Here is a 24,554-nt window from a genome sequence, read left to right on the forward strand (position 1 = left end):
TTTTAGTTCTTTGATGGCAAAGCTGATTTTTTTTAGCAGCATCTGAAAAATTCACATTTATTCGACATGTTATTGAAATAGAAAAAATAAATAATAATAAATGTCATTTTTGATCAATTTAATGCATTCTCTCTAAAGTGGTAAAGTGGAGTTTTTCATTAATATTTTTTTTTTCAGCTAAATGCTTGAGCATTAAATTGTGAGTAATTGTAAATGTTTGAAGAAGAATAACTGACAATGAAATGACACAAAATACATATGCAAAATATCAAAATGTTTTATTAAAAAATTTGCATTATTACCAACAGTTGGATGTCCAATGCATTTTGCAGGTCATTAACAAATAATACAAAACCCCATCAATAAATACATAATGAATTCAATCATTTAAATAAATAAATAAATAAATAATCTGACATCAAGTATCACAGTGAAAGCAATCAGGCTTTCAAAACGTTTCAGAGCTCTGAACTTCGCTCGTTCAAGACAACCGTTGGATTTATATTATTTGGTGTGGAGTGCCCGGAGCTTGAATTCACGTTTTCTGAACTCTCATATTTCACATCAGGCACCTGAAAGGACACCATCGGACAGGGCCCGTTGATATTCAAGCACACCAGCTTCTTCAGTGACGCCGAGTTAACAATGTCAAATCCAACTTTCCCACCAAACGTGCTCGGCATCCAGTATTCAGGAGAACAAATAGCATTTCCCATGAGCCCTTTGAGAGAGTAGGGGGCTCCCATCTCTACCATAGTCTCCCCAAACACAGCGTTGGGTCTGGGTTTCTCCACAAGAAGGCCAGGATACAGCTCAACCGCATCTATGTGACCATACAGCTGCTGCATTTCGGCTGCCAGCTCCTTGTCTCCTGTTTTACCATTCAGAAAAAGTTACAATTAAATAAGAGAAAACAGTAGGGTTTTTCCTTTAGTTCTGAATGGTCTAGTTGATATTCACTGTTTATCTTACCTGTCATCTCCTCAAAAGACGAGTAGGGCTTCATGTTGAAGCGTATCCTATAGGCATTGAAAGACTGGTACCGCATCTGTCTGGAATGCTCCAGAATGTTAACAGCCACTCCTTGAACTGCAGCAGGCAGGTTACGTCCACCAGCAACCTGTTCACACACACAAAAAAAAGATAAACATTAGCAGAATTCCCTAAAAATGAACATCCGTCTTCATTTACCCACTCTCATGTTGTTCCAAAACTGCATGACTGTGGAACACAAAAGATATTTTGTTTGTCCAAAGAATAGAAGTCATTAGGGTCTAAAACAACCCTGGACCCCAGTAACTTTCATTTTATGGCATTTTACAAAATATATATTTTTTTCTTTCTTCTGTGGAACACAAAAGAAGTAATTTGGAACGACATGAGACTTCTCTGAGAAGCTTTCCGTCTGTAAGTGAAACTCACCCTTCCAGATGTCTGTTTGGTGAAGGATTCCACCATGTTGCGGATGCCGTGTTTGGTTAAGATCGAGTTGTTAAACACAAACTGGTGGTGGCCGTAGAGCTGGTCCTGGATCTGAAAGTTGTCGGGCATCAGCGGGTGCCAGTGATACAGAGTGTTGAATTCGGACGCGATGCGGTTGTGGTACTGAAAGCGTTCACTGAAGAGAAGCTCTGGGTCAAACTTGAGCTTGAAGTTGTAGCCGCTCAAGTGCTGAACGTAGTCCTCGATCACGATTTTGATGGTCTCACCTAGGAGAAAAAAATCAGGAATATTTAATCCCTCTACAAAGTTTTGAAGTTTAGGAATGTTTTTTTTTTTTCGATGATGCGACCAAGACTCACCAATCAGGATGAGACGAGTGGTTTGGAAGATCCTCTCATCGTCCCAGTCGGGATGCTCTTGCTTCATGATATCACAGACACGGTTGTGCTCACGAAGCCAAATGCTAGCATACATCATCAAACCTGGAACCAGACCGAAGACCTCATGGCCCACAGCGAATCTTTGATCTTCTGGGATATGAGGAGGATAGTGCATCTCCACCTGGACATCCTTCACCAACGGAGGATACACCTCACCATCCACAACCTAAGAGTCAAATACATTTTTCCATTTAAGTTTTCACTTTAAAACGACAAGCAATACTTTTGGCCGTTTTAAAATGTTAGTTCAACTGGGCCATCATTTACTCACCCTCATGTCATTCTAAACCTGTACTTTCTTTCGTCAACATAAAAGATGATATTTTGAAGAATGCCTTGAATGAAAGTCAATGGGGTCCAGTGTTGTTTAGGTCCCTACTGACTTTCATTGTACGGACAAAAATGGTTCTTCAGAATGCACTCTTGTGCTTTGCAAAATAATGAAATTCATACACATTTGAAACAACATGAGGTTGGGCGAATGATGACAGCATTGTCCTCTTGGGGTGCGGTTTTGATGTCCACAAACCTGATACTTCAGCTTTCCATCTTTAAAAAGACGAAGTTTGTGTTGTCTCTCCAGCGTCTCTCCATAAATATGCCCCAAATCCACCTAAAACATTAGAGAACCTTTAGAAATTGCATTGCAGTTCCCTATACACTTCGGATGGGATGTCAAATTTCCCCAAATACAGTGGTTAAAGAATTCTACTTACTCCATGGCCCAGGGCTTTGGTGAAGGCTGGTCCTTTTTTGAAGTCTGACTTGAAGAACTGGTGAGAGAAATGCTGGGCGAAGAAAGCAAACATGAGACTGGTCCTCTGGGGATCAGGGATGAACTGTTTCCTCACCAGCACCCTTTCCACCACCTGCTTTGCATTTGGGAGATCAGGTGTAGGGCAGTTCAGGGGCAATGGGGCGAGGGTGCGGGTGTAATAGGACAAGTTAGAATACGCTTCCCAGCTTTTGTAGTTATAATCTGCATTGTACGTCGGTGGACTGCTGACCAAATGAGACCTTGCTGTAAAAAAAGAAAGAGGTATAGTTTTATACATTTATTTAGTATTTTATTATTATTCTTATGTTCAGTTTTTCTATGAATCCACTTCAAAATGACTTATTTTAACTTACATGTCAGGATATATCTCATTATAGCATCTCTCAGGAAAGAGATGTTGTTGATGATGTCCCAGATCCATTTATAATGCGTTAAAATATGATGCAGTATGCTTGGCCTTGGTTTCAGATTTGTTTTGACAAATGTGAGAAGTTCGGCTGTAAGGCAAAAAAAAAAAAAAATTGGTTGAGGAAACACATTTTCCCTTGTGTAAAAATTTGTCTATGTAAAAAATCCATTGCCAGACTTACGGGTAGTGCAGTTTTCCCCATAATATCCTGTCCTGGTACAGTCACATTCATAAGCATCAGCACCCTTAGATAAACAAACACCCTGGTTTTGGCAAGGCTGTGCACAGCATGGGTCGTCTGCAGGAAAGAGTCATAAAGAAATGAAATGTTATTTCCACGCATGGTTAGACTGAATTTGTGTAGAACAATCAAAACTCTGAAAGAAGCATGTAAGTCTAACATTGCTAAAGCTGAGTTAACTTACATCCTTCACCGGGAAAGATCCAAAAGGTTGAAAGTAAGACCAGGCAAATCAGTCTATTCATTCCAGAAGTTGTGTGTAGAATGTCTTACTCCGAAGCAGAAGCGCGTAACCAGGTTGAGAGAGTAGAATGTGAGTGCCTGGATGCGCTCCTGTGCCTTTTAAATCCTTGAGCATGAGATGCTTGCGCAATTTACAAGATGTTGGAGAGAAAAAAAACATGGAAGGTTTGTGACGTCAGGAACTGACTGAATTTCTGGAAGAAGTAGGCTATTGAATAATTTATTATTAGGCCTCTGAAAACTTAGTTTCATAGTCCTCTTTTTTCTATTGCATTTATTTGTTGTTTTCCTTTTTTTTATAATAAAGAATTTATTAATTTGAAATAGGCTATTTATTGATCAAATTATTATTTGTAAAAACAATGACAAATTTATAATAAATAAAAAACTGATAAAAAGATAATCTTGATTACATCTATATTCATTTTTACAACTAGCCAAATTACTTATATATGTTCAGGTTTCATAACAAAGCCTACTCAAATGTCCCTCCAAAATATGTGAAATTATTAGCCTATAATTTGTTATTATAATTATTATACATTTGATCAACTAGAGATGGCTTTAAATTGAGGAAAAAAACTGTAACCTCTGTACTTTTCCAAACCAGACACCGTCAGAGATGTGTACAATACTGGGATTCCACTGATGATGAAAGCATGACTAACTCAGGAGCGCCACCTGTCAGATAATGTGTCACTCACCATACAGTCATTTGCAATCTTACATTGTGGGATCATTTTTATACTTTATTATTTAACCAGTCTATCATAATCTTAAATGAAAACCTGAACACTTAAATGCAACGTCAAATGTATATATATATATATATGTATATATATATATATGTATATATATATATATGTATATATATATATATGTATATATATATATATATATATATATATATGTGTATATGTGTATATGTGTATATGTATATATGTATATATGTATATATGTATATATGTATATATATATATATATATATATATATATATATATATATATGTGTGTGTAAAATAATTCCCGTCGGAGTCAGTCCTAGTGAAATATGAGAAGCAGGGGCGGGGGAAGAGTTTGGGTCCGCCCTGAAATCGACTGATTTTAGAGAATCGATTCGTTTGAATGAATCGTTTGAATGAACTGGTTCAGGAAACTCAACATTCAAAATTCATTCAAGTCATCGATTTGACGCTTTCTTGTTTAAGGTTCATTAGATAATCCATACTGATATTATCACTGATTTTCGATCACGTTTATGTATTAACGTTAGTTGTTTTTAGCGTACATTTTGGTGGTCCAGTTTGGTGTATTTAGTCAAATTAAAACTCTGTCAGCTTTGCTGTTTTGGCAGATAAACTTTCTCAGTAGTTTAAAAGATAGTGTTAAAAGATGCGATGTGTATAGTTCCAACTTTTTACCCAAATTTACAAACCTTGTGCGAGTCGGTTCGGTTGAATCATTGCAATGAACAGAATCAAATGAATGATTCGATTGAATATTTAGTCCACGCAGTTATGCGCATTCCTTTTGGCTTCCTGAAGTAACTTTTTGTCGGAAAGGGTCCATCATCACTGCACCACTAGCTATGGTAAGTTCTTGCATGTTTCATTTCTCTGTAAAGTCGTAAAACTTTTAGTGTCCACGCGTGTATGACTTACACAACAAAATCCTTCATAAGCAGTTTCTGTGAAGGCGAACTTTTAGGTTTCAGAGCGTTAAACTCAGCTTATCATGTTTCAACCGCTTGAGCGTAGACTGTATGTTGTTGTTTTTTTCTTCCTCTTTTTTTATTGTCAGAGTTTACAGATGTTTCCCGGACTGTCTTGAAATAAAGTGTCTTTCCTGACCTCCACATCGCTGTCGGAATGTCCTCCATAGACCCCTATCAGTACATCATAGTAAGTTATTACGTTTCACTAAGTCAAGAGAGGCATTTCTTGAAGAAGAACCTGTTTCATCAATCTCTATGGTTGACACGCTAATTAGAGGTTTTGAAAGGTCTATTTAAAATTTTAAGAATTAATTTTAATCGCTGGTGCTGTCATTATGCATTAACATTTCCAATTATGGGTCACCATGCTTGGCTGTATGTCACGTCACTTTCACATTTAGTCTCGAAGTTAGAAATGGAAAACTGTAAATCTGCTGCTCTTTTGCGTTGTGCTTGGATTCATTTGCATACAGACAGCTGCTGAGTTTATGAAACTCGAGACGCATTCACTGTTTGGGACTCACATAATATCTATTTCCTACTTCAGTAGTTAAATGAGCTTCCTTTATACATAAATACACATTTTACTGCTCTTAATATTCTTGCCATTGTGGATCACATTATGTGCAGGTTGAGCATCAGTATTCTCATAAATTGAAGGTAAATGTGGCGAGAGCTGAAAATGTGACGAAAGGAGCATTTGGGGATTTATGTAAGTATATATTTATACTGCATTCCTCGCTATTTAAATAAATCCTCGAATGAGTGTTTTTACTTAAGTGATTTTGTGTGGTTTCACAGTGGACACCCCTGACCCTTACGTGGAGCTGTCCATTCCAACCACACCAGAGTCAAGAAAACGAACACGCCACATAAATAATGACATTAACCCCACATGGAATGAAACATTTGAGTTCATACTGGATCCTAATCAACACAATGTTTTGGAGGTGAAGGATTTCTACTCAGATTACTTCTTTTTTATTTTACACTTTCCTTTAAAAGCTTTATTATTCTAAATACTTGACTGTATTTATTACCATCTCCTGATTCAGTACAGTGGTCCCAAAAAGTACGACTTAAGTCACACTTTAAAATCTATGGATTATTTTGAATTATATAACCGCATCAAATCAAGTATCTGCTTGACAAATTACACTATACCTTTTACTAGACTGATTTCACATTTCCCAGCTGCTTTTGCAATGACTTTTAACCAGCAGGTGTCATGTGATATTTAGCAGATGTTTAGGAAGTCGGATTTCCTCAAGTTTACACAAGGGGCCCTCGGAGCTACAACTTTCCCAAACACTCTTTGTCTTAATGTTATACTAGACTATTACTTAGACTAAATATTTGGGGTCAGTCATTTTTTCAACACCAAATCAGCATATTAGAATGATTTCTTTTTGTGAAACGTTTTGCTTGAAACGTGCTCCCGTGCTGTTGTTGGTTTATATGGCACAGTCTATGCAGTGTTAATAAAAGTGTTGTATTAAATTTTAAAAGTCTTTGAAAATACATCAGCACTTTGTTTTAATGCTGTTTGAATGCTCTTTATTTAGATGACACTGATGGACGCTAATTATGTCATGGACGAAACCCTGGGCACAGCTAAATATGCCCTTTCGAAGCTCAAAGTGGGGCAGACGGAGCACGTGACCCTACCTATTGGCAAGGTAAAGTTTTTTTTTGTTTTTGGTAAACACCATCAATCTGCCATGAACTGAATTCATAGTAACTGCTTTACAGTATCTTGCTGTTTACTATTATTCTCTGATTTTTGCTAGACGACAAAAGTGTTCCTCGACTTGTTCTTAGAAGTGTGGTATGTATGAAGAAATGTTTATTTCTATACATATGTGCAAATTGTATGCATACTAGCGTGAATGAGGGACTGGAAGTGAGTGGTTTTTGTGCAGTGCGTCCACAGACTTGCGCTTCAGCATGGCTCTGTGCGATCAGGAGAAGCTCTTCATGCAGACGCGCAGGGACCGAGTTATGCTCGGCATCAAGAAGCTTCTTAAAATGGAAAACCCTCGCTTCCTTCCAGCCTCACCTAGAGAGGTAAAGTTAAAAACCACCAAAACTGCCTTATAAACTGTGTTGTACTAAAAAAGAATCGTATCTCTAGCGAGCGCGATCCTTTCTGATAGCAGCTCTATTTTTGCTCAGGTTCCCACGATCGGTATTCTGGGTTCTGGAGGTGGTTTCCGTGCCATGGTTGGCTTCTCTGGTGTAATGAAGGCTCTGTATGAATCTGGGGTGCTTGACTGTGCAACATACGTGGCAGGACTTTCTGGATCAACATGGTCAGTAAAAGTCGTTCCAATTGTTTTGATTGAAACCGATACAGAAATCCCAAAGACTTCTACAAACTTAAAAATACCAGTGGTTCCAAAAGGAGATTTTCACAGCGTTGCTATAGAAGAACCATTTTGGGCTTCCCCTAAGAACCTTTCAGTGAACAGTTCTGAAAATATAGAGTGAAGAACATCTCATTAACATCCATATTGGCTATATTCGCACAGGTATATGTCCATGCTGTACTCGCACCCTGAATTTCCCGCTAAAGGCCCAGGGGATATTAATAAGGAGCTGATGAACAGAGTCAGCAATAGTCCACTCAAACTGCTCCTGCCCCAAAACATCAATCGCTACGTCAAAGCACTGTGGAAGAAGAAATCGGCCGGACAGCCTGTCACTTTCACTGACATCTTCGGGATGTTGATCGGAGAGACTCTGATTCCGGGGGTGAGAAATGTGGCCATACAGACTGGGTTATTGATGGTTTTTACTGCAATAGGGCATCAAGAACTGCGTGAACTCCACTGTACTCTATTTATACACTGTAGTTTGTTCAAGAACAAAGACTCCTTTGTATGTTGTCTCTCTATTATGCATCCCAATGCAAATAGACCCTTCTCTTGGGGAGGAGCGTCCTTGTAAAACAGGAAGTTACTTCTCAGAACAGGAAGGTAGTAGCCCCAGTATTTATGAATCTACACTACAGATAATATATATTTTTTATTTTAAGAAAAAAAGAAAAGAACGCTTTAATTCAGCAGGGTAGTATTAAATTGAAATTAAAGACATTTATAATGTTCCAAAAAGATTTCTATTTCAAATTAATGGTGTATTTCTATGGCTTTTTAGTCAAAGAATCCTAAAAAAAAAATTTGCAAGGTTTTCAGAAGCAACTTAATAATGAACTGTTTTCAGTATCTAATCAGCATAATTAAATACATTCTGAAGGATTAAGACTGGAGTAACAAGTGCTGGCAATTCAGCGGTTCTGTCACAGGAATAAATGACACTTTAAAATATAGTTGAAAAGAAAACGGTTTTATTATATTGTAATAATATCTCACAATTTTACTGTACTTAAAAAAAAAATCAGTAATAAAAAAATGCATCCTTGGTGCACATAAGAGACTTTTTTTCTCTTGACGACTCTAAACCTTTGAAATGTAGCGTATGAGAAAATGTGTGCACATGATATTCCACGTTCATGTTGCTTATCGGTTGACTAGAGTAAGATAGTTTTGAATAATTTCCCCAAATCACACACACACACACACACACACTATTTTATTGTGACATTTTATCATTTGAATGGCTTTACCTGCAGAAATATTTGTAGAGATATATTAGTGTGAGGAACAATCCTGTCGGACCAGCAAAGTGTTTAAAATTTCCTCTTTCAGTGTTCCATGTAAAGAAAAAGTAAGTCAGACAGGTTTGGACATGAGACATGAGAATGAGTAAATGATGATGAGACTTTCATTTTAAGATGCACTGCTCCTTTAATTATACAATACTGTTGCTACCGTCCTTTTAGAAAATGCTATGTAAAAAAATTGTTAATTTCGTTTTTTAACATACATTGACACAGATGCTGTGAAGACCTAAAGGAAACATGTTTTGATCATGGAGCTTACGGTGTGTGTGTGTTTTGCACAGAGAATGGACGCTAAACTGAGCTCCATGCAGACGAAGATTAATGAAGGTCAGAGCCCCCTTCCTCTCTTCACCTGTCTCCACGTCAAACCTGACGTCTCTGAGCTCATGTTCGCCGGTAAGATCACAGTTCACATAAACATTAACAATTGCTATTAGCTCAACTGGTACCGATTGCTGTGTGAAATGAACAATTCTTCTGTAAAAGAAATGAGAAAGACACAGCAACTATCCCTATTTGTAATGACTGACAAAAACATTTGTATAAGACCGCTTCAGAGCCTCTGTGGTGGCTGAACACTACGGATTTGTTTACATTTGTTTAATACTGTAGAAAACATGCAAATATTTGTTATGGTGCCTAATGATTGACCCGCTGTGAAGTCATTATGAACTTTCCCAGCTCCTCCCACACACTCATTTAAGAGACTTGTCATTGTGTGGATGGGTTGTTTTCTGATGAATGGGATCAGAGATTGTAACTAAACAGATGATGATGATGATGGTTAAGTGGAAGTATTTGTCGGTTCAATGGGAGTCACTTACTGTACATTACTCTTTGTATCTGTCTGAACATGAGTCACTGAGTCAAGTAGAATTTGGTAGTGCAGTGTAATATATAAAAATGCCTTTGACTTAATAATATTGGGTTTGTTTCCTCTGTCTCAATCAGACTGGGTGGAGTTCAGCCCGTATGAGATTGGCATGGCCAAATATGGCACCTTCATGTCTCCAGGGCTCTTTGGAAGCAAGTTCTTCATGGGCAGCGTTGTTAAACAATATGAGGAAAACCCCTTGCATTTCCTCATGGGTAAGACTGGGACTGCTCTGAATTTCAACAGAACCCCACAGAATGCATGTAGTGTCACTGGATACTGAAGTACAGTTACTCATGAACTGTGTGATTACTCATACTTCCCAACAATATATAAAATATTCCCAAATTATAGGTTTGCAAATATATAAAGTTGGATTAATTTCAAAATCTATTCAAACTGTTAGTTCAGTGAACTGATTCACTAATTCACTGAATCCCTCATTTAATCATTTCGACAATTTGTTTGTGCCACCCAAAAACATCTCTGCATGGTATTTTTTATGTTTTGTTAAAAAAAAAAAAAAAAAAAAAAAACTAAATTATATGTTGTTTTAAAGTTTGGGGTCAGTAATATTTTTATGTATTTATTGTTTTAACTAATTTAATAAATGTATTCAGCAAGGATAATTTTTAATTGATCAAAAGTGACCCTAAATACATTAATAATATTACACTATAAATGTTTCTTGAGCACCAAATCAGCATATTAGAATGATTTCTGAAGGAAAATGTGACACTGAAGACTGGAGTAATGATGCTGTAAATTCAGCATATTTATTCCAGGAATAAATGAAAAACTTAAATACATTACAAAATAAAATACTTATTTTCAATTGTTTTAATGTATTGTCCAGCATAAGAGACTCTGTAAAACATTAAATAATTCTTACAAACCCCAAACACTAACAACAGTGTAAGTAAACAAAATAGATAAATAATAATAAATCAAAATCATGAAATGTCATTTTGAAATGTCGGCTGGAATATGCCGAGATAATATCCCACTCTTCATGCTTGGTTCTTACGAGAAACCCATTATATAAATTATTCTTACGTCGACTCAAGATCACCTAATTTGCACAAACATCTTGCTCCCTTTCAAGAAAGTTTTCTCAGTTGAAGAGGGTCAGAGTTGGAATGAATAATCCTTCCTTATTCTGTTTAGTAGAATATTGGTTCCAGGAATTGTTTGCCGTAGCATGTTTAATGAAAGTGTATGTGCTGCAGGTGTATGGGGCAGTGCTTTCTCCATCCTGTTCAACCGGGTTCTGGGGGTGAAGGAGACGACCAGTAGCAGCACAATGGAGGAGGAGCTGGGTGAGGAAGATTGTATCTCTCAGCTATCAGATACAAAGAACTTTACGATAGAGAAAATGTATTCCGCATTTCAAAAGAAGCCAGTGTAGGCCAGCTTAGATTGTTATCATACTGTCAGTTCGTATCCTTGTAACATGTTGAAATGTGCCATTACTTGTTCTTCTGGCACAAACATGTACAGTTGACACACATTTACTGCATGAGTGCACAGTTTTAGCGTGGAAATGAAAAAATTAGTGCGCAGCCACACTGGTCTACACACTACTGATGTGTGACCTCAGTCAAACCCTCTGCTGACATTCAGGGTTGAAGTAAAGCCTCATATAACATTAACAGATGGGTTTGTTCATGTTCAGATGTGTGTAAAATCAAACGAAGCATTAATTAAATCATATTTTGAGTCTTTTTTGTATTGTCAACGATTTTCTGCACAGGGACTTTATTTTCAGCCACATTCTCGTTACAGTAATAAAGAATGAGGGATCACAATGATTCTTTTATGCAAAATCTCTATATCTTTTTGTGAGGTTGACCCCATCAGTTGAAACTCAGGACAGGGAAAAGAAAGGGCTCGTCTCATATCAGTCTAAAAGTGTTTGCGTTTTCTGTTTTTCAGAGCAAATTAAACCCGAGCATATCGTGGGTGATGATTCAGCAGATAACGAGGAGGAAACTCAGAGGGGTGAGAAAGTACTCCCTGATCGTTTTTTTCTCTCGTTTTCACTTTCTCTCGTTCAGACACACACTTAAAGTAGTTCAGTTGAGGGCTCAACTTTAAGACTGGTTTGGAGTCGGAGGTTGGAGGTTTTATAAGATTGGGAAAAAAAAACGTTCTATTCATCAAAGAATCCTGAAAAGTGATACGTATCACGATTTCCACAAAAATATAAAGCAGAATTTTTTTTATATGGATAATAAGAAACATTATTAATGATTAAGCACAAATAATAATTGATCATAACGGAACAAACTAGCACATTAGAATGATTTCTGAAGGATCGTGTGACACTGAAATGATGCTGAAAATTCATCTTTAAACCGCAATAAACTACATTTCAACACACAGTGTTGTGCAAAGGTATTAGGCCACTAGTTTATTTCACCAAAAAAATGGTTTTAAGTCAGTTATTTCTGTTTTGCTGTAGAGTCAGAAGGAAAATATCAGTTCACATTTCCAAACCTTTTTTGGCCATTCATTATAATAATCCAGTGAGATTATGCACAGTCAGTGCTCCACACACACAGATCTGATCTCAGCATCAGCATCAGCATCATCATCATCAGTCTGTCTGGAATATCACGAAGAAACAGAACAAACTGAGACAGACTCAATCCAGAAGAACTATGGCAACGTCTCCAAGATTTTGTCTTTTTATTAATTAATTTATTTGTTTGTTTAATTATTACCAAGGAAACATTATGTAGTTGTCTAATGGCTTATTTATATAAATTGTTACTAAGGTAACATGTTTAACTCTCTAATGTTTTACACCATATCCCATAATTTTCCTGTAAAATTGTATGTATTCATTAAGTTACATCATTGTTGCACAATTTCCAGCTATTATTGCAAATTAAAAACCTAATAAATGTATAGTGGTAAAAAAAACCAAATGTATACACTAAAGATAAATATATGTAAGTATGTCTTTCTGATACATTACTGAAAATGCATTTCTTAATTGGTAAAAAATATGAGTAGAGTAGGTAAAAATCTGGGGGGAAAGGAGCCAGGGAATCACTGATTGTCTCTGTCTCTTTGATCCAGGAGGCACAGAGAGCGCGGAGGCAGAAGATGAGCGGCAGCGTCATGCCCAGGCGAGCTGGGTTCAGCGCATGCTGACCTCTATAATGGGGGACACCACCCTGTTCACCACACGTGAGGGCCGTGCCGGCAAGGTGCACAATTTCATGCTGGGACTCAACCTAAACTCTACACTGCCCTTCTCTCCCTTCAGTGGCCTCATGCACCAGAACTCAGTGGATGAAGAGGTTGATGCTGTTACAGGTACGAATTAGCCGATTTCAATACATTTGGATGTCAAGGACCCCCCCCCCCCACCTTAAAAAGACAGGCTACTTTAATTAGAAAAGTTGCATATATATATATATATATATATATTATGGTTAATTTAGCTTTTCATTTTTAATCTAGATTATTAAATATTATTATAGAAAAATAATAGTTTTTCAGTTGTATTTATAAAAACTCAGTCTCAATTATTTTTCTTTTTTTTTTTCTTTTTTTTACCAATTGTATTTTTTTTTTTTTTTTTTTTACAGTTAAAATATTTTTCCTACACCTACTAGGGGTCTTCACACCCCATTTTAAAAACCCCTGACTCACAGTACAACAAACATAAGGAGCCTTGATCTAGGACACAGTAGTGAGAATTCAAGTATGACCCTTCAGAGGATTCAAACCTACAAGCAGAATTGTACTCTGTTTATTTCTTAGTGCCTGAAAGCTCTACTTAACCTGGTCTTGTGAAGTATGCAGTTAAAAGAAATGGGTGTGACGGTCTGTAGGTGGAACAATAGGCTGATATTTGGTCAGGTGCCACTTGACTTGATGAAGGGCTTTCAAACGTTATTGGTGTCTGAGTGGGAGGAAGTTAGCTAGTCAACTCTCAAAACTACATGCATCTAAGAAATACCAACACACCCACTGCAGATTGAATTTTCTCCCAGAGGTTAATTATACAGAAGCATCACACAGGAAGCAGAACATGTCGCAGCAAGATCAGTGATCGTGATAAGACCGTTTTGAGTGCTTCTTTACATTTATGTGTCATTCTGTTAATCACACTGATAATGAAGGCAGACTCTCATTTATCATTATTGAAAATAATGGCACTGCATGTCTACTTCCTTTTCACACTTGGGTGTGGGAGAAAAGATAAGAGAGAAGTAATGTTTAATAAATGATGACACTGTTGCATGGAATTTTCTTTACTCTGAAACAACTCGGTGAATGTTGGAGATGGCAGTGTCATTGGCAAGCCACAGTGATAACAGATGAATCTTTCCTGCAGATCCTGACGAGTTTGAGCGAATCTATGAGCCCTTAGATGTGAAGAGCAAGAAAATCCACATAGTGGACAGCGGTCTGACCTTTAACCTGCCCTATCCTCTCATTCTGCGGCCACAGAGAGGAGTTGACCTCATCATTTCCTTCGACTTCTCAGCCAGGCCCAGTGACTCCAGCCCGCCATTCAAAGTAAGTGTCTGACACGAAGCTTATGCATGACATCTACATATTAAGAATATCATTATAAATGTCTTTACTATCATCCACATGCATACTTGTTTGTCTGTTAGGAGCTACTGTTAGCTGAAAAATGGGCCCGTATGAATAAGCTGCCATTCCCTAAGATCGATTCGAAAGTATTTGACCGAGAGGGTCTGAAAGAGTGCTATGTGTTCAAACCCAACAAGGGAGAAAAGAGCTGCCCCACTGTCATTCATTTTGTCCTGGCCAACATCAACTTTCGGAACTTTAAAGCCCCAGGTGAGAGCAGGTGATCAGTCGCGAAATAACCTGTGTTATTTCACCACTGTGAATTTATGTGTTTAACATCAAAGGGTTAGTTCAGCCAAAAATGGAAATGAAGCCATTAATTACTCACCTTGAAGTCATCCTAGGTGTATATGGCTTTCTTTTTTCAGACGACTTCAGTTGGAGTTATTTCAAACATTTCTTTGATCTTTCGAACCGTTTGATGCAACTTAGCGGGTGTTGCACTCCATCAGTCCATAATAAGTTTAATAGAAAGCTCATCCATTATAAAAAAAGTGTGTCATGCTGCTCCGGGGGGAGGGGACAAAGGCCTCCTGCTTTGAATCGATGCGTTTTTGTAAGAAAAGTTTCCATATTAGAACCGTAATAATCATTTTAATCTAGCTTGTGTTCACAGTTGTAAACGCAGCAGTTCCAAGGGAATGATGTATGAATTCAGCGCTGCGCATGCAAAGCAAAGTTGCGCACTTTAGCAAAGGAAAACCAGTCTCCTCTTGGCTTATATCGAAATCATTCTACATTATTCTTTACAAATCCTCATACTGTACTGCTAATTAGTGACAGTTGTTTTATTTTGATCTCTCCACTGTGCTTCCACGTGCGTCATTTCTGAGCGCCGCAAGCGCAACGCTGACCTCATACATCATTCGCCCGGAACTGCTTCGTTTACAACTTTGAGCGCAAGCTAGATTAAACTGATTATTGCGTTTTGAATATGGATATTTTTCTTACAAAAACACATCGATTCGATCCAGGAGGCATTTGTTCACCGTGTGAGACTTTTTTTTAATTGATGAGCTTTTTATTAAACTTCTCATGGACCGATGGAATGCAACACCCGCTGATTGACATCAAACATCTTGATTTGACAAACATTTTTTTTTAATAACTCCAACTTAATTCGTCTGAAAGGAGAAAGCCATATACACCTGGGATGACTTCAGGGTGAGTCATTTATGCCTTAATTTTCATTTTTGCCTGAACTAACCCTTTAAGGTTAAAATAGTGAGTGAGTCATTCCAGCCTATTCTTCAAAGTAGTGACTTATTCAATCATTGATTCATCCAGACTCTATGGCTCCTACTGTATGTTCAGTTCAGTCTGATTCATCAGTTGTGTTTACAGATTCACAAAAAAAAAAGAGTTTTAAGTGTATTTTTGATCAAATAAATGCAGCCTTGGTCAGCCATTCCCAAACTATCTTTTCCATTGTACTGTATACAGAGGGGTCCACATGATGCAGACTCATTTAAACCCGGAAATAAATAATGTTTTAGGAAGCTGGGATTTTTTCAAATGAAGAAATGTTATGATGTAAAGTGAATCAGATTCTGTACTATTTTTAGGTCACTTATCAAAAAGGTGTTATTGACAAGTGAACTTCTTTGGGAAAATGGTCAGATTTAATCATTCTCTTTTCTGTTTTCTTGAAGGAGTGCCTAGAGACACAGACAAGGAGATCGAGTTTGCAGACTTTGACATTTTCGACGATCCAGCCTCTCCCTTCTCCACCTTCAACTTCCAATACTCCAACCAGGCCTTCAGGAGGCTTCATGACCTCATGGAGTTCAACACGCTGAACAACATCGAGGTCAGTTCTCCTCCTTCAAACTCGAATTCATACAGTTTTTGCAATTCGTTTTTGGTCTTCATTCTACACAACTCTTTTGTTTCGCAGGTTATAAAAGAAGCAATTAAAGACAGCATTCTGCAGCGACGAGAGAACCCCTCACGCTGCTCGGTTTCCCTGTTACTCAATGAAATTGAAAACAAGAAGTTCCTGAAACGAGATACCAGCAGTGCAAAACGACACACCTAACAGATAGCTGCAAACAGCTATGCAAAAGCCTAGACTGCGTTGGTCCACTGGTGCTGATTTCTCATTTCATGAGAATCACTGAGCAGACTCATCAGACAAGACTGGACTGACCTTATTACAAGCTCATTTTTTATGCTGCATTCCAGACCACTTTAAATTTCCCCAGCTCCTACTGAAAGATAAAGGCGCTCGAGGTCAAACTTCCAATTCATACCAAACCAGGGTTATTAATGTTAAGGAGGGGAATGGAATAGATTTGAAAATGGTCAAATGTTTTGTGTATGGCGACACGAGAGTACTACACTCTCATTGGTCACTGAAAACATAATCAAATTCACCAGAATATTTAATAAACAGACACACAATGGGCAGAGGACGTAAAGAACTTTACAACATTCAGGACCTCTTCCCAGCTTAATTTCAAAACGATTCTTGAATTACCACTTGGGCAAATTCTTCATGTTAAATTGCTTGCAAATCTGTCTGTGTACTTCTCTACGGGTTGCAAGGAGCCAAGTACAGGCAGCTTTGTTTTCACTTAACATTTTAGCAGTAAATACTGTTCTGGGAGTAATTTATGGTCTCAGTGGCGGCCTGGGCCTTAGGACTCGCTGTTCTTCATGCGTTTCTGCCGATGTGATAAGAAAACAATGACTGCTCTCCATTCGGTTCTACTGTGACGCATCTATGACCAATAGCCTTGCCTTCGGGACAGGATTCATCTCATATTTCAGCGAAAGATTCATTGCTTAGGAACTGGATTCAGCTGCTTTTATTTATTTTCGCTTACAAATGACGTCTCCCGCCCGAGGGGTGAAAGGAAGAAGGTACTCCAGGACTCCACCTCCTCGTGAGGTGTCACATGATGGGACATGTTGTGAAAATATATTGGTGGCAGACCGGCACATACAGATCTAACTTCACACATAATCATTCCTCTGGTTTACATACTTTATGATGAAAGCGTATGCAAGATTATTTATTTGTATGCTTATTGTGTTTTATAATTTCACTTTAAGATTTGGACATCTCAAAATTAAACATTTGAAATGAATGTCAATGGGGGGGGGGGGAAGTGCTTAAGGCAGAGCAGGTAAGGTTTTTCGTAAAACTGAACTGAGGTCAGTAGGATAAAGATGGCAGGTAGATACCAGAAAGACTGGTTGTGGGGTAAAAATAGACCTAAGCTTTAGAGTGCACTTTAAGTCCAAAATAAATGTCTACTTTTATACATTCTTTCCTGTTTGTGTTGCGAACAGCACAAGTGTCAGATCCTTTAAAATTGGGCATGTTCTGTATGATTGTATGATTCATGTATACACAACGGTTATCTGTGTCATGTACATTTAAGTGATGTTACCAGCCTGTGTGGTGTAGTGTCGTGCATAAACGTAATAAAAGGATATTTATACCAATGAACGGTCTGAGGATTTTTTACTGGAATTATACACCAAGAGTTTACTTTAAGAAGCTGACTCAGGATCAGGATACAGACACATTTGTCAGTACTACTAACAAAGCGCACTTTATTGTGGACATTTTATTTTTTTTCCACAATTTTGTTTTCATAGGTTTTGCAAAAAGGTGCCTCATTTGAGGAAATGTGCGGGTGTTGGGAAAACCTGTAGTTGTTGGGAATTTCCTGCAAAGTAGCTTACAGTAAACCGAAAATAAGAAATTCCCTAACTGAAGAGTAGGAAGTAGAAAGAAGCAGTAGAAAAGTAGAGCTGTTAATGCTACTACGGAAATGGTTAAATAGTATGTGAAATCACATTTATTGTAACTTGGCATCTTGTGTCTTTGCAGGGCTGACATTTCTCATAGGCCAAAGAAATTATTCATGTTGAAATGTGTTTCTTATCTCCCTTATATTTCATGAATGGGCTATTATCAATCATAGTAACATAGATCTCATCAGAGATAAGTGTTATTACTGGACTTCCTTCATCACTTCCTCATGCTCTTCCTCTGTTTCAAGCACTGAATGGTCCAGCGTATCTTGTGAGTGGGGTGTAAACTAAATGAGGATTGTCATATAGGCTATAAAGTTTAGGGAGACCGGTTCTTCTTTTAGAAAATAATGTAATGGTTTGAAGTGTTTTGCTCATCTGTTAGAGGCTGAAATCCAAACTCTGTGCTATCATGGAATTTCACACATTTCACACATTATCTATGACACCTCATTCGAATAAAACAATGTGATATTGTGTTAATGCGTGTAAGCCCTGAGGTGTAGGAGATGTTTTGTTTCACATGTACCTGTATGGATTATTATCCCCACTAATACGTTGGTAGGACATGGCATTGCTTGCTAAATGTAACTTTGATGGCATGGCCTCTTTTCGCCTTTGAAAAGGTTTTGATTTAGCATACATAGCCTAGCACAGAGCAAAAGTGGGCGTTTATCACCATGTGGGTTTCTTCAAACTGCTGGGTGTTTTCTAAATCATGCAATCTTACCCAACCCCACTCCTAAACCTAACGTCACTATGACGTCAACCAAACAGGTATCGTGGTGTAAAAACACCCTGATCTGGTAACTCCCATTACTTTCCTGCAGAAACCTATACTTGATCTGCTGGGCTACTGGAGGAATGTGAGTATGAATAGAGGACAGTCAGGTTTTATAAGACTCAGTTGCTCAATGCTCATGCATGAATAATTAAGCTCATGCAAAGTATAATTGGCAGTAACTCATCTTCAGGATGAGAATAAAAAGAGATACCTCCTTTAATTTCACAGGTCAAACAAGTCAAATTAAAAAAGGTTACATTTGGAATAGATTCGTTTTTCGTCCTACCCAATTCATAAAGTGAAAAACTAAACTGAAATTACTTTCATTTATATACATTTGCCTACACATTAAGAGCAGTATATATATTCAGAAAGGTATTTCAGTGTTGCCATTCATTTATGTTTCTTAAGCAACTTAAATAAATTTGGTACAACCTAACATGTTAAAAAAATATATAATATAATATAATTAAATAGTTTTCGCACTTTTGCTACTGTTCGGAAGCAATGACAAATTTATTGCAATAACTAACAAAAATTTAAATTAATCGTAAAATTAAGTCTTAAAACGGATTGATTGGGCCACCCTGTTTTTATAGTCTATGACGCCACCTAGAGTTAGACTTGAGATGACAATTGTAAGTTTTCATTTATGCCACTGACACCAGGGGGCTTTATATGCGGAAGTCAACAATCACCGAGCTGCTTCCTGAAAGTGCTGGGACTTTTTTTGCATGAACTGACATCTTCTGATTGATTCATCGAACCAGCCATGTCGAAGAACACAGTGTCCGATCGATTCAGAAAAGTTGATGTAGACGAGTACGACGAAAACAAGTTTGTCGACGAGGAGGAAGGCGGAGAAAATCAGCTGGGACCGGATGAGGCTGAGGTGGATTCTCTCATCAGATCATATCCTTTCAGTCCAGACCCATGACTTTTATTGCTATTTTTCATACTTCCTGCGTTCTTGCAATATATCATTTGATTTGTCGTTTTATGAAAGCACTTGATATTCTGGTTAGCTGTTATTATAATAGGTTATATTTCTGTCCTCTCGTCCAGACGTGGGTGTGGTAACGTTAGTCAGTAGCTTCATTCATTTAGGACGTGCACATTTCATATGCTCATCATAAGTTTGCACTGCGGATCCAACTCTTTTAAAACTGCAGAATTACAGCTGTAATGTTTAAAGGGCAACACGTTAAGCTGTATTTTTTGGATGTGGCTATTAATTAGAATGAGCTCGCTTGCTGTAGAAACGCTTCAGGATGCCACCGACTTCCGGTTGCAAGACTGCAATGTGTGAGGGCGCTTTATAATTCCTCACACCTTCTAATATGTACTTTCCGACCACTTTTCATAGTTTATGTAAAATGGTATTTAAAGAGTGAATTTCATTCGTGGCTAGACGTGTTTTCAGGCGTCCTGTGCTGCTTTCCTTAGCGCGTGATACAGGGAACCTGATGGGAGCGCTGCAGGCAGTGCTGAAGAATCCACCCATCAACACCAAGAACCAGAATGTGAAGGTGAGTTAGCTTATCAGGGGATAGATATCATGTTATTGTTATTGCTTCAATCTGCAGACATGAAATGCAACCCGTGGCAACGGTGTTAAAGGGATACTCCACGCCAAAGTGAACATTTTGTCATTAATCACTTAACCCCATGTCGTTCCAAACCCGTAAAAGCTTCGTTCATCTTCAAAACACAATTCATGATATTTTGGATGAAAACCGGAAGGCTTATGACTGTCCCATAGACTCCCAAGTAAGTTACACTGTCAAAGTCCAGAAAAGTATGAAAGACGTCATCAGAATAGTCCATCTGCCATCAGTGGTTCAACCCTAATGTTATGAAGTGACGAGAATACTTTTTGTGCATGAAGAAAACAAAATTAACGACTTTATTTAACAATTCCTCTTATTACATTACCTCTTATAACAAAAGCTTATTTAGACGCCCATTTAGGATTGGAGGTTAATAAAAATCCCAAATGAATGGATTTATCATTCATATCTTTTAAAGTATAGTTCATTTTATATGTGTGTGTGTGTGTGTGTGTGTGTGTGTGTGTGTGTGTGTGTGTGTGTGTGCAGGACCGGGCTGAAGGCCTCGTGTTGAAAGTGCTCAGCTCTTTCAAGACTAGTGATATAGAAAAGGCTGTCCAGTCTCTGGATAAGACTGGAGTTGATCTCCTGATGAAATACATCTACAAAGGCTTTGAAAAACCCTCAGACAACAGTAGTGCCATCCTACTGCAGTGGCATGAGAAGGTACCTTTTTTACAATAAATAAAATACATTTAAAGGAATAGTTCCCTTAAATATGAGAATTCAGGCAATATAGCACTCTTAAAAATAAAGGTTCCAAAAGGGTTTTTTTCACAGCTATTGCCATAAAGAACCATTTTATATGCCTTTCAGTGAAAACTACTTAAAAGAACCATGTTTTCTTAGTCTAATCAACATTTAAAAAAATCTAAAGAACCTTTTTCAACTATAAAGAACCATCTGTAAAGGTTCCGTGATGTTAAAGGTTCTTTGTGATAGATTATTTTTAAATGGGTAGTTCACCTAAAAAATGAAAAGATTAACTCATTGTTTACTGGCCCTGGTGTTGTCTTAATGCCATATGCCTTTCTTTCCTTTCCAGACTACAAAAGTTGAAATTCAAAGAAATACTTGCACTCGTCCATACAATGGCAGTGAAAGTGTCTAGTATAATTTTTTAAGACACAAAAGTATCACTGAATGGGGTCAAATATACTCCAAGTGTTCTGGGGTATATGACAAGGCTTGGTTAAAACCTTGGTTAAAAAGACACTTGAAATTGAACGTTATTTAACAAAAACCTGGTCGTTGGTTTTTGAGCACAAATACACATTCATGATAGGCTAATATTATAGTAGTTCACACCAACTCCCTCAGGAAGAGCACACAAGTTGCAAGAAATCAAGATTAGTAAAACCATAAAATCATTAAATACAATGTCTATAACTCCCAAAAAAGTGTCTGTGTACACAATGAGTTAAATATATCTTATAGAACTGGAACTAACCGGTTTCAGATGATGTGAATGTGAAAACTTCTTGTTGCAATTAACTCAGCAGATATATTCAGTGGTTCATTGATCATTTGTTTTGAATTTTAAGTGTCGGTCTCTGTCTGTACAGGCTCTCTCAGCAGGTGGTGTGGGCTCCATCGTCCGAGTGCTCACGGCCAGGAAGACTGTGTAATCTTCAGCACCGTGGCAGGGTTGGCGGAGGGACTGACTGGCTGGCACAACCCCTCATGGCCTGGTTTCTGCCCACACTGCCAAACTCTGGAGGATATCCAGTCATTCACCTTTTTTTTTAAAACGATCAAACATCACAGTCCCATTTGGATTTCTTGCGGTGAAGTTAAGCACCTTGGATCTACGGTCACAGAACGGTGACGAGAAAATGTCATTGTTGACCTCAGTAGTTATTAAGCACAGACATTTTAGCTATTTTGAAAGAAAACGTCTCTTTGCTCGTCTACTTCACATACTTCACATTCTCATACCTGTCCTGATGCAAAGTCTCAAGCGAACAGAACAAACAGTACATGTAATCACACGACTAAATCTTTAGTCTTGTTTTTACAGTGGCATGTGATCGTTCTCTGGAGCTTTTTTGTTTGTTTTTTTTTCTTAAAGGGATAGTCCACCCAAAATGATGTCATCATTTACTCACCCACATTTTGTTCCAGACCTGTTTGACTGTGGAACATAAGAAGATATCTTGAAGAACTTTGGGGTCCAAACAACATCTTGGTTTTCTTTTGTGTCAAACAGATTTGAATGAAGGTGAATAAATGATGACCGTATTTAAATTGTTTGTATGAACTATCGCTTTAAGAAGGTGATCAAGCTTTCTTTCACAGGATTTTTACTTTCCTCTCTTTTTTTCATCTTCTTCTTTTCAGTTGCTCTGTGGAACATGCAGCATCAGTATTTGCTTTATCCTACTTGCATGCATTGCGTTTTATATAAGTTCAGAGCTGGATGATGAATCTAACCTTATATGAACACCTGTGTGTTCAAGAGGGAGATTTCCAGCTCAATTTCTTGTGATCGGCGTGCTTATTTTCCTCCACTGTCCCTTCAGTAATTCATGCAGTTTCTAGAAACTCTTTTTGTTTCATATCACACCGGGATCACGTTTTAAGAAACAAAAAAGGGAATACATTAAGTTGCCAAAAACATTTTTATTGTCATGAATGTTGATTAAAATTAGTGTGTTTTTGTACTCTTTACAGAAACGATGAGTTAATTATTTTCTAACGCTGAGTATTATTAGATTGTCCAACAAAAGCTTATGTATATTTTGATCATATCATTTTTGAGCTGTATTAGATGTTACCAATTGTAGAACCTGATTAACATCAACATGTACTTTGAACTCAGACTTTATGTCAGGTGCTGATGATCTAGCTAACCTCTGAGACACACAAGTGTTTGTGTATGCTCACAACTCCCACCAAACACGCAGCTAGCACTCCAGCTGCAGTGGAGGATTTAGCTTCCACTGTGGTCCACTTGTTTATCACATACTTGAAGCCATACATAAACAACCCAAGGAACTTTCCAAGTGAATGTTGAGTTTGCATCACACCAGTGATTGATATGATTAAGAGCAAAAATGATGAAATAGTTTACCAACTGCCTTATGAAATGTACATTTTATATTGTATCATCCTTTTGAAAAATAAATGAAATAAATGCAAACTTTGTCGCATCTTTTCCATCTTTGTAGAAACCCAAAGGCCTGTTTGAGGTCTAAGTGATGTTTGTCTGCGGTTTGACAGTTATTATTTTTCATTAAAACTAAAACAATTTAAAAAAAGAAAAAACATTTTCGTTATGTGAAATTTAAAATAGTAGGAAATAAAAACGTTATTTTTAGCTATTTGCCTTAGCAACATTTCTCATTTTGTTTTAGTTTGATGATGTGCTAAAATGATAAAAACTAAATTAACTTAAAAAAAAAAAAAAAAAAAAAAACTTTCCAAAAAAATCAATTTCTCCAGTGGAAAAGTCCATCCCTTGTTTGATAAAAAAAATAAAAATTATCACTTGTAAACAATGCTTGACCCGTGCAGATTTCTCTCCTGATTCCACTTTTTCACCGGAGAAAGCAATTTTAATTAGAGATGACTTTGAATTTAACACATCTCAATGATGGATTTGTTTCTTACAAACATGCAGCTTTTCACTTCATACTTGTGGATTACTGCAATGTTTTTATCAGCTGTTTGAACTCTCATTCTGACGGCACCCATTCACTGCAGAGGATGCATTGGTGAGCAAGTGAGGTAATGCCAAGGAACTAAGTCATTCACATGTTGGATGGCCTGAGGTTGAGTACATTTTTAGCTAAAATGTGCACTATGGCGTTATTACGCTCAGGGCTTTTCATATCAGTCACATGGGTGCGCTGTTTCCTTTGCTATTATGTGCACTGTAGTAGATGTAAAATTCTCATTTCATCTCATCTAAATGTGCAAATGTGGATCAAAAGAAGTTGCACCATA

The 24,554-nt window shown here is 37.5% G+C and overlaps 3 protein-coding genes across 5 annotated transcripts; 2 read left to right on the forward strand and 1 right to left on the reverse strand.

Moving 5' to 3' along the window:
- Positions 1–261: 261 nt before the first annotated feature.
- Positions 262–3,663, reverse strand: LOC128027375 (prostaglandin G/H synthase 2-like). Its single transcript, XM_052614945.1, has 9 exons — positions 3,496–3,663; positions 3,252–3,368; positions 3,015–3,158; positions 2,600–2,904; positions 2,413–2,496; positions 1,803–2,049; positions 1,423–1,709; positions 973–1,120; positions 262–871 (listed from the first exon to the last, which is right to left on the reverse strand). The coding sequence occupies exons 1-9, from the start codon at positions 3,554–3,556 to the stop codon at positions 459–461; spliced, it is 1,806 nt and encodes a 601-aa protein (XP_052470905.1). The 5' UTR covers positions 3,557–3,663; the 3' UTR covers positions 262–458.
- A 1,329-nt stretch (positions 3,664–4,992) lies between these two features.
- On the forward strand, positions 4,993–17,897 carry LOC128027394 (cytosolic phospholipase A2). Of its 2 annotated transcripts, none has more exons than XM_052614996.1 (18): positions 4,993–5,145; positions 5,355–5,455; positions 5,899–5,980; positions 6,070–6,218; positions 6,834–6,947; positions 7,059–7,096; positions 7,191–7,335; positions 7,444–7,580; positions 7,800–8,022; positions 9,232–9,346; positions 9,902–10,039; positions 11,054–11,143; positions 11,760–11,825; positions 12,912–13,151; positions 14,179–14,363; positions 14,465–14,654; positions 16,097–16,254; positions 16,342–17,897. In XM_052614996.1, the coding sequence occupies exons 2-18, from the start codon at positions 5,423–5,425 to the stop codon at positions 16,480–16,482; spliced, it is 2,244 nt and encodes a 747-aa protein (XP_052470956.1). In that variant the 5' UTR covers positions 4,993–5,145; positions 5,355–5,422; the 3' UTR covers positions 16,483–17,897. The 2 variants fall into 2 exon arrangements, with proteins under 2 accessions (XP_052470956.1, XP_052470965.1); XM_052615005.1 differs by having other exon boundaries at positions 5,081–5,145; positions 5,364–5,455.
- A 1,763-nt stretch (positions 17,898–19,660) lies between these two features.
- Positions 19,661–23,748, forward strand: LOC128027407 (actin-related protein 2/3 complex subunit 5-A). Of its 2 annotated transcripts, none has more exons than XM_052615017.1 (4): positions 19,661–19,907; positions 20,452–20,525; positions 21,096–21,272; positions 22,172–23,748. In XM_052615017.1, exons 1-4 carry the CDS (start codon positions 19,769–19,771, stop codon positions 22,232–22,234), a joined length of 453 nt encoding a protein of 150 aa, XP_052470977.1. In that variant the 5' UTR covers positions 19,661–19,768; the 3' UTR covers positions 22,235–23,748. The 2 variants fall into 2 exon arrangements, with proteins under 2 accessions (XP_052470977.1, XP_052470986.1); XM_052615026.1 differs by lacking the exon at positions 19,661–19,907 and adding an exon at positions 19,987–20,301 and having other exon boundaries at positions 20,408–20,525.
- The last annotated feature ends 806 nt before the right edge of the window (positions 23,749–24,554 follow it).

This window comes from Carassius gibelio, chromosome A2 (assembly GCF_023724105.1).
Source record: "Carassius gibelio isolate Cgi1373 ecotype wild population from Czech Republic chromosome A2, carGib1.2-hapl.c, whole genome shotgun sequence".
Taxonomy (NCBI): Eukaryota; Metazoa; Chordata; class Actinopteri; order Cypriniformes; family Cyprinidae; genus Carassius; species Carassius gibelio.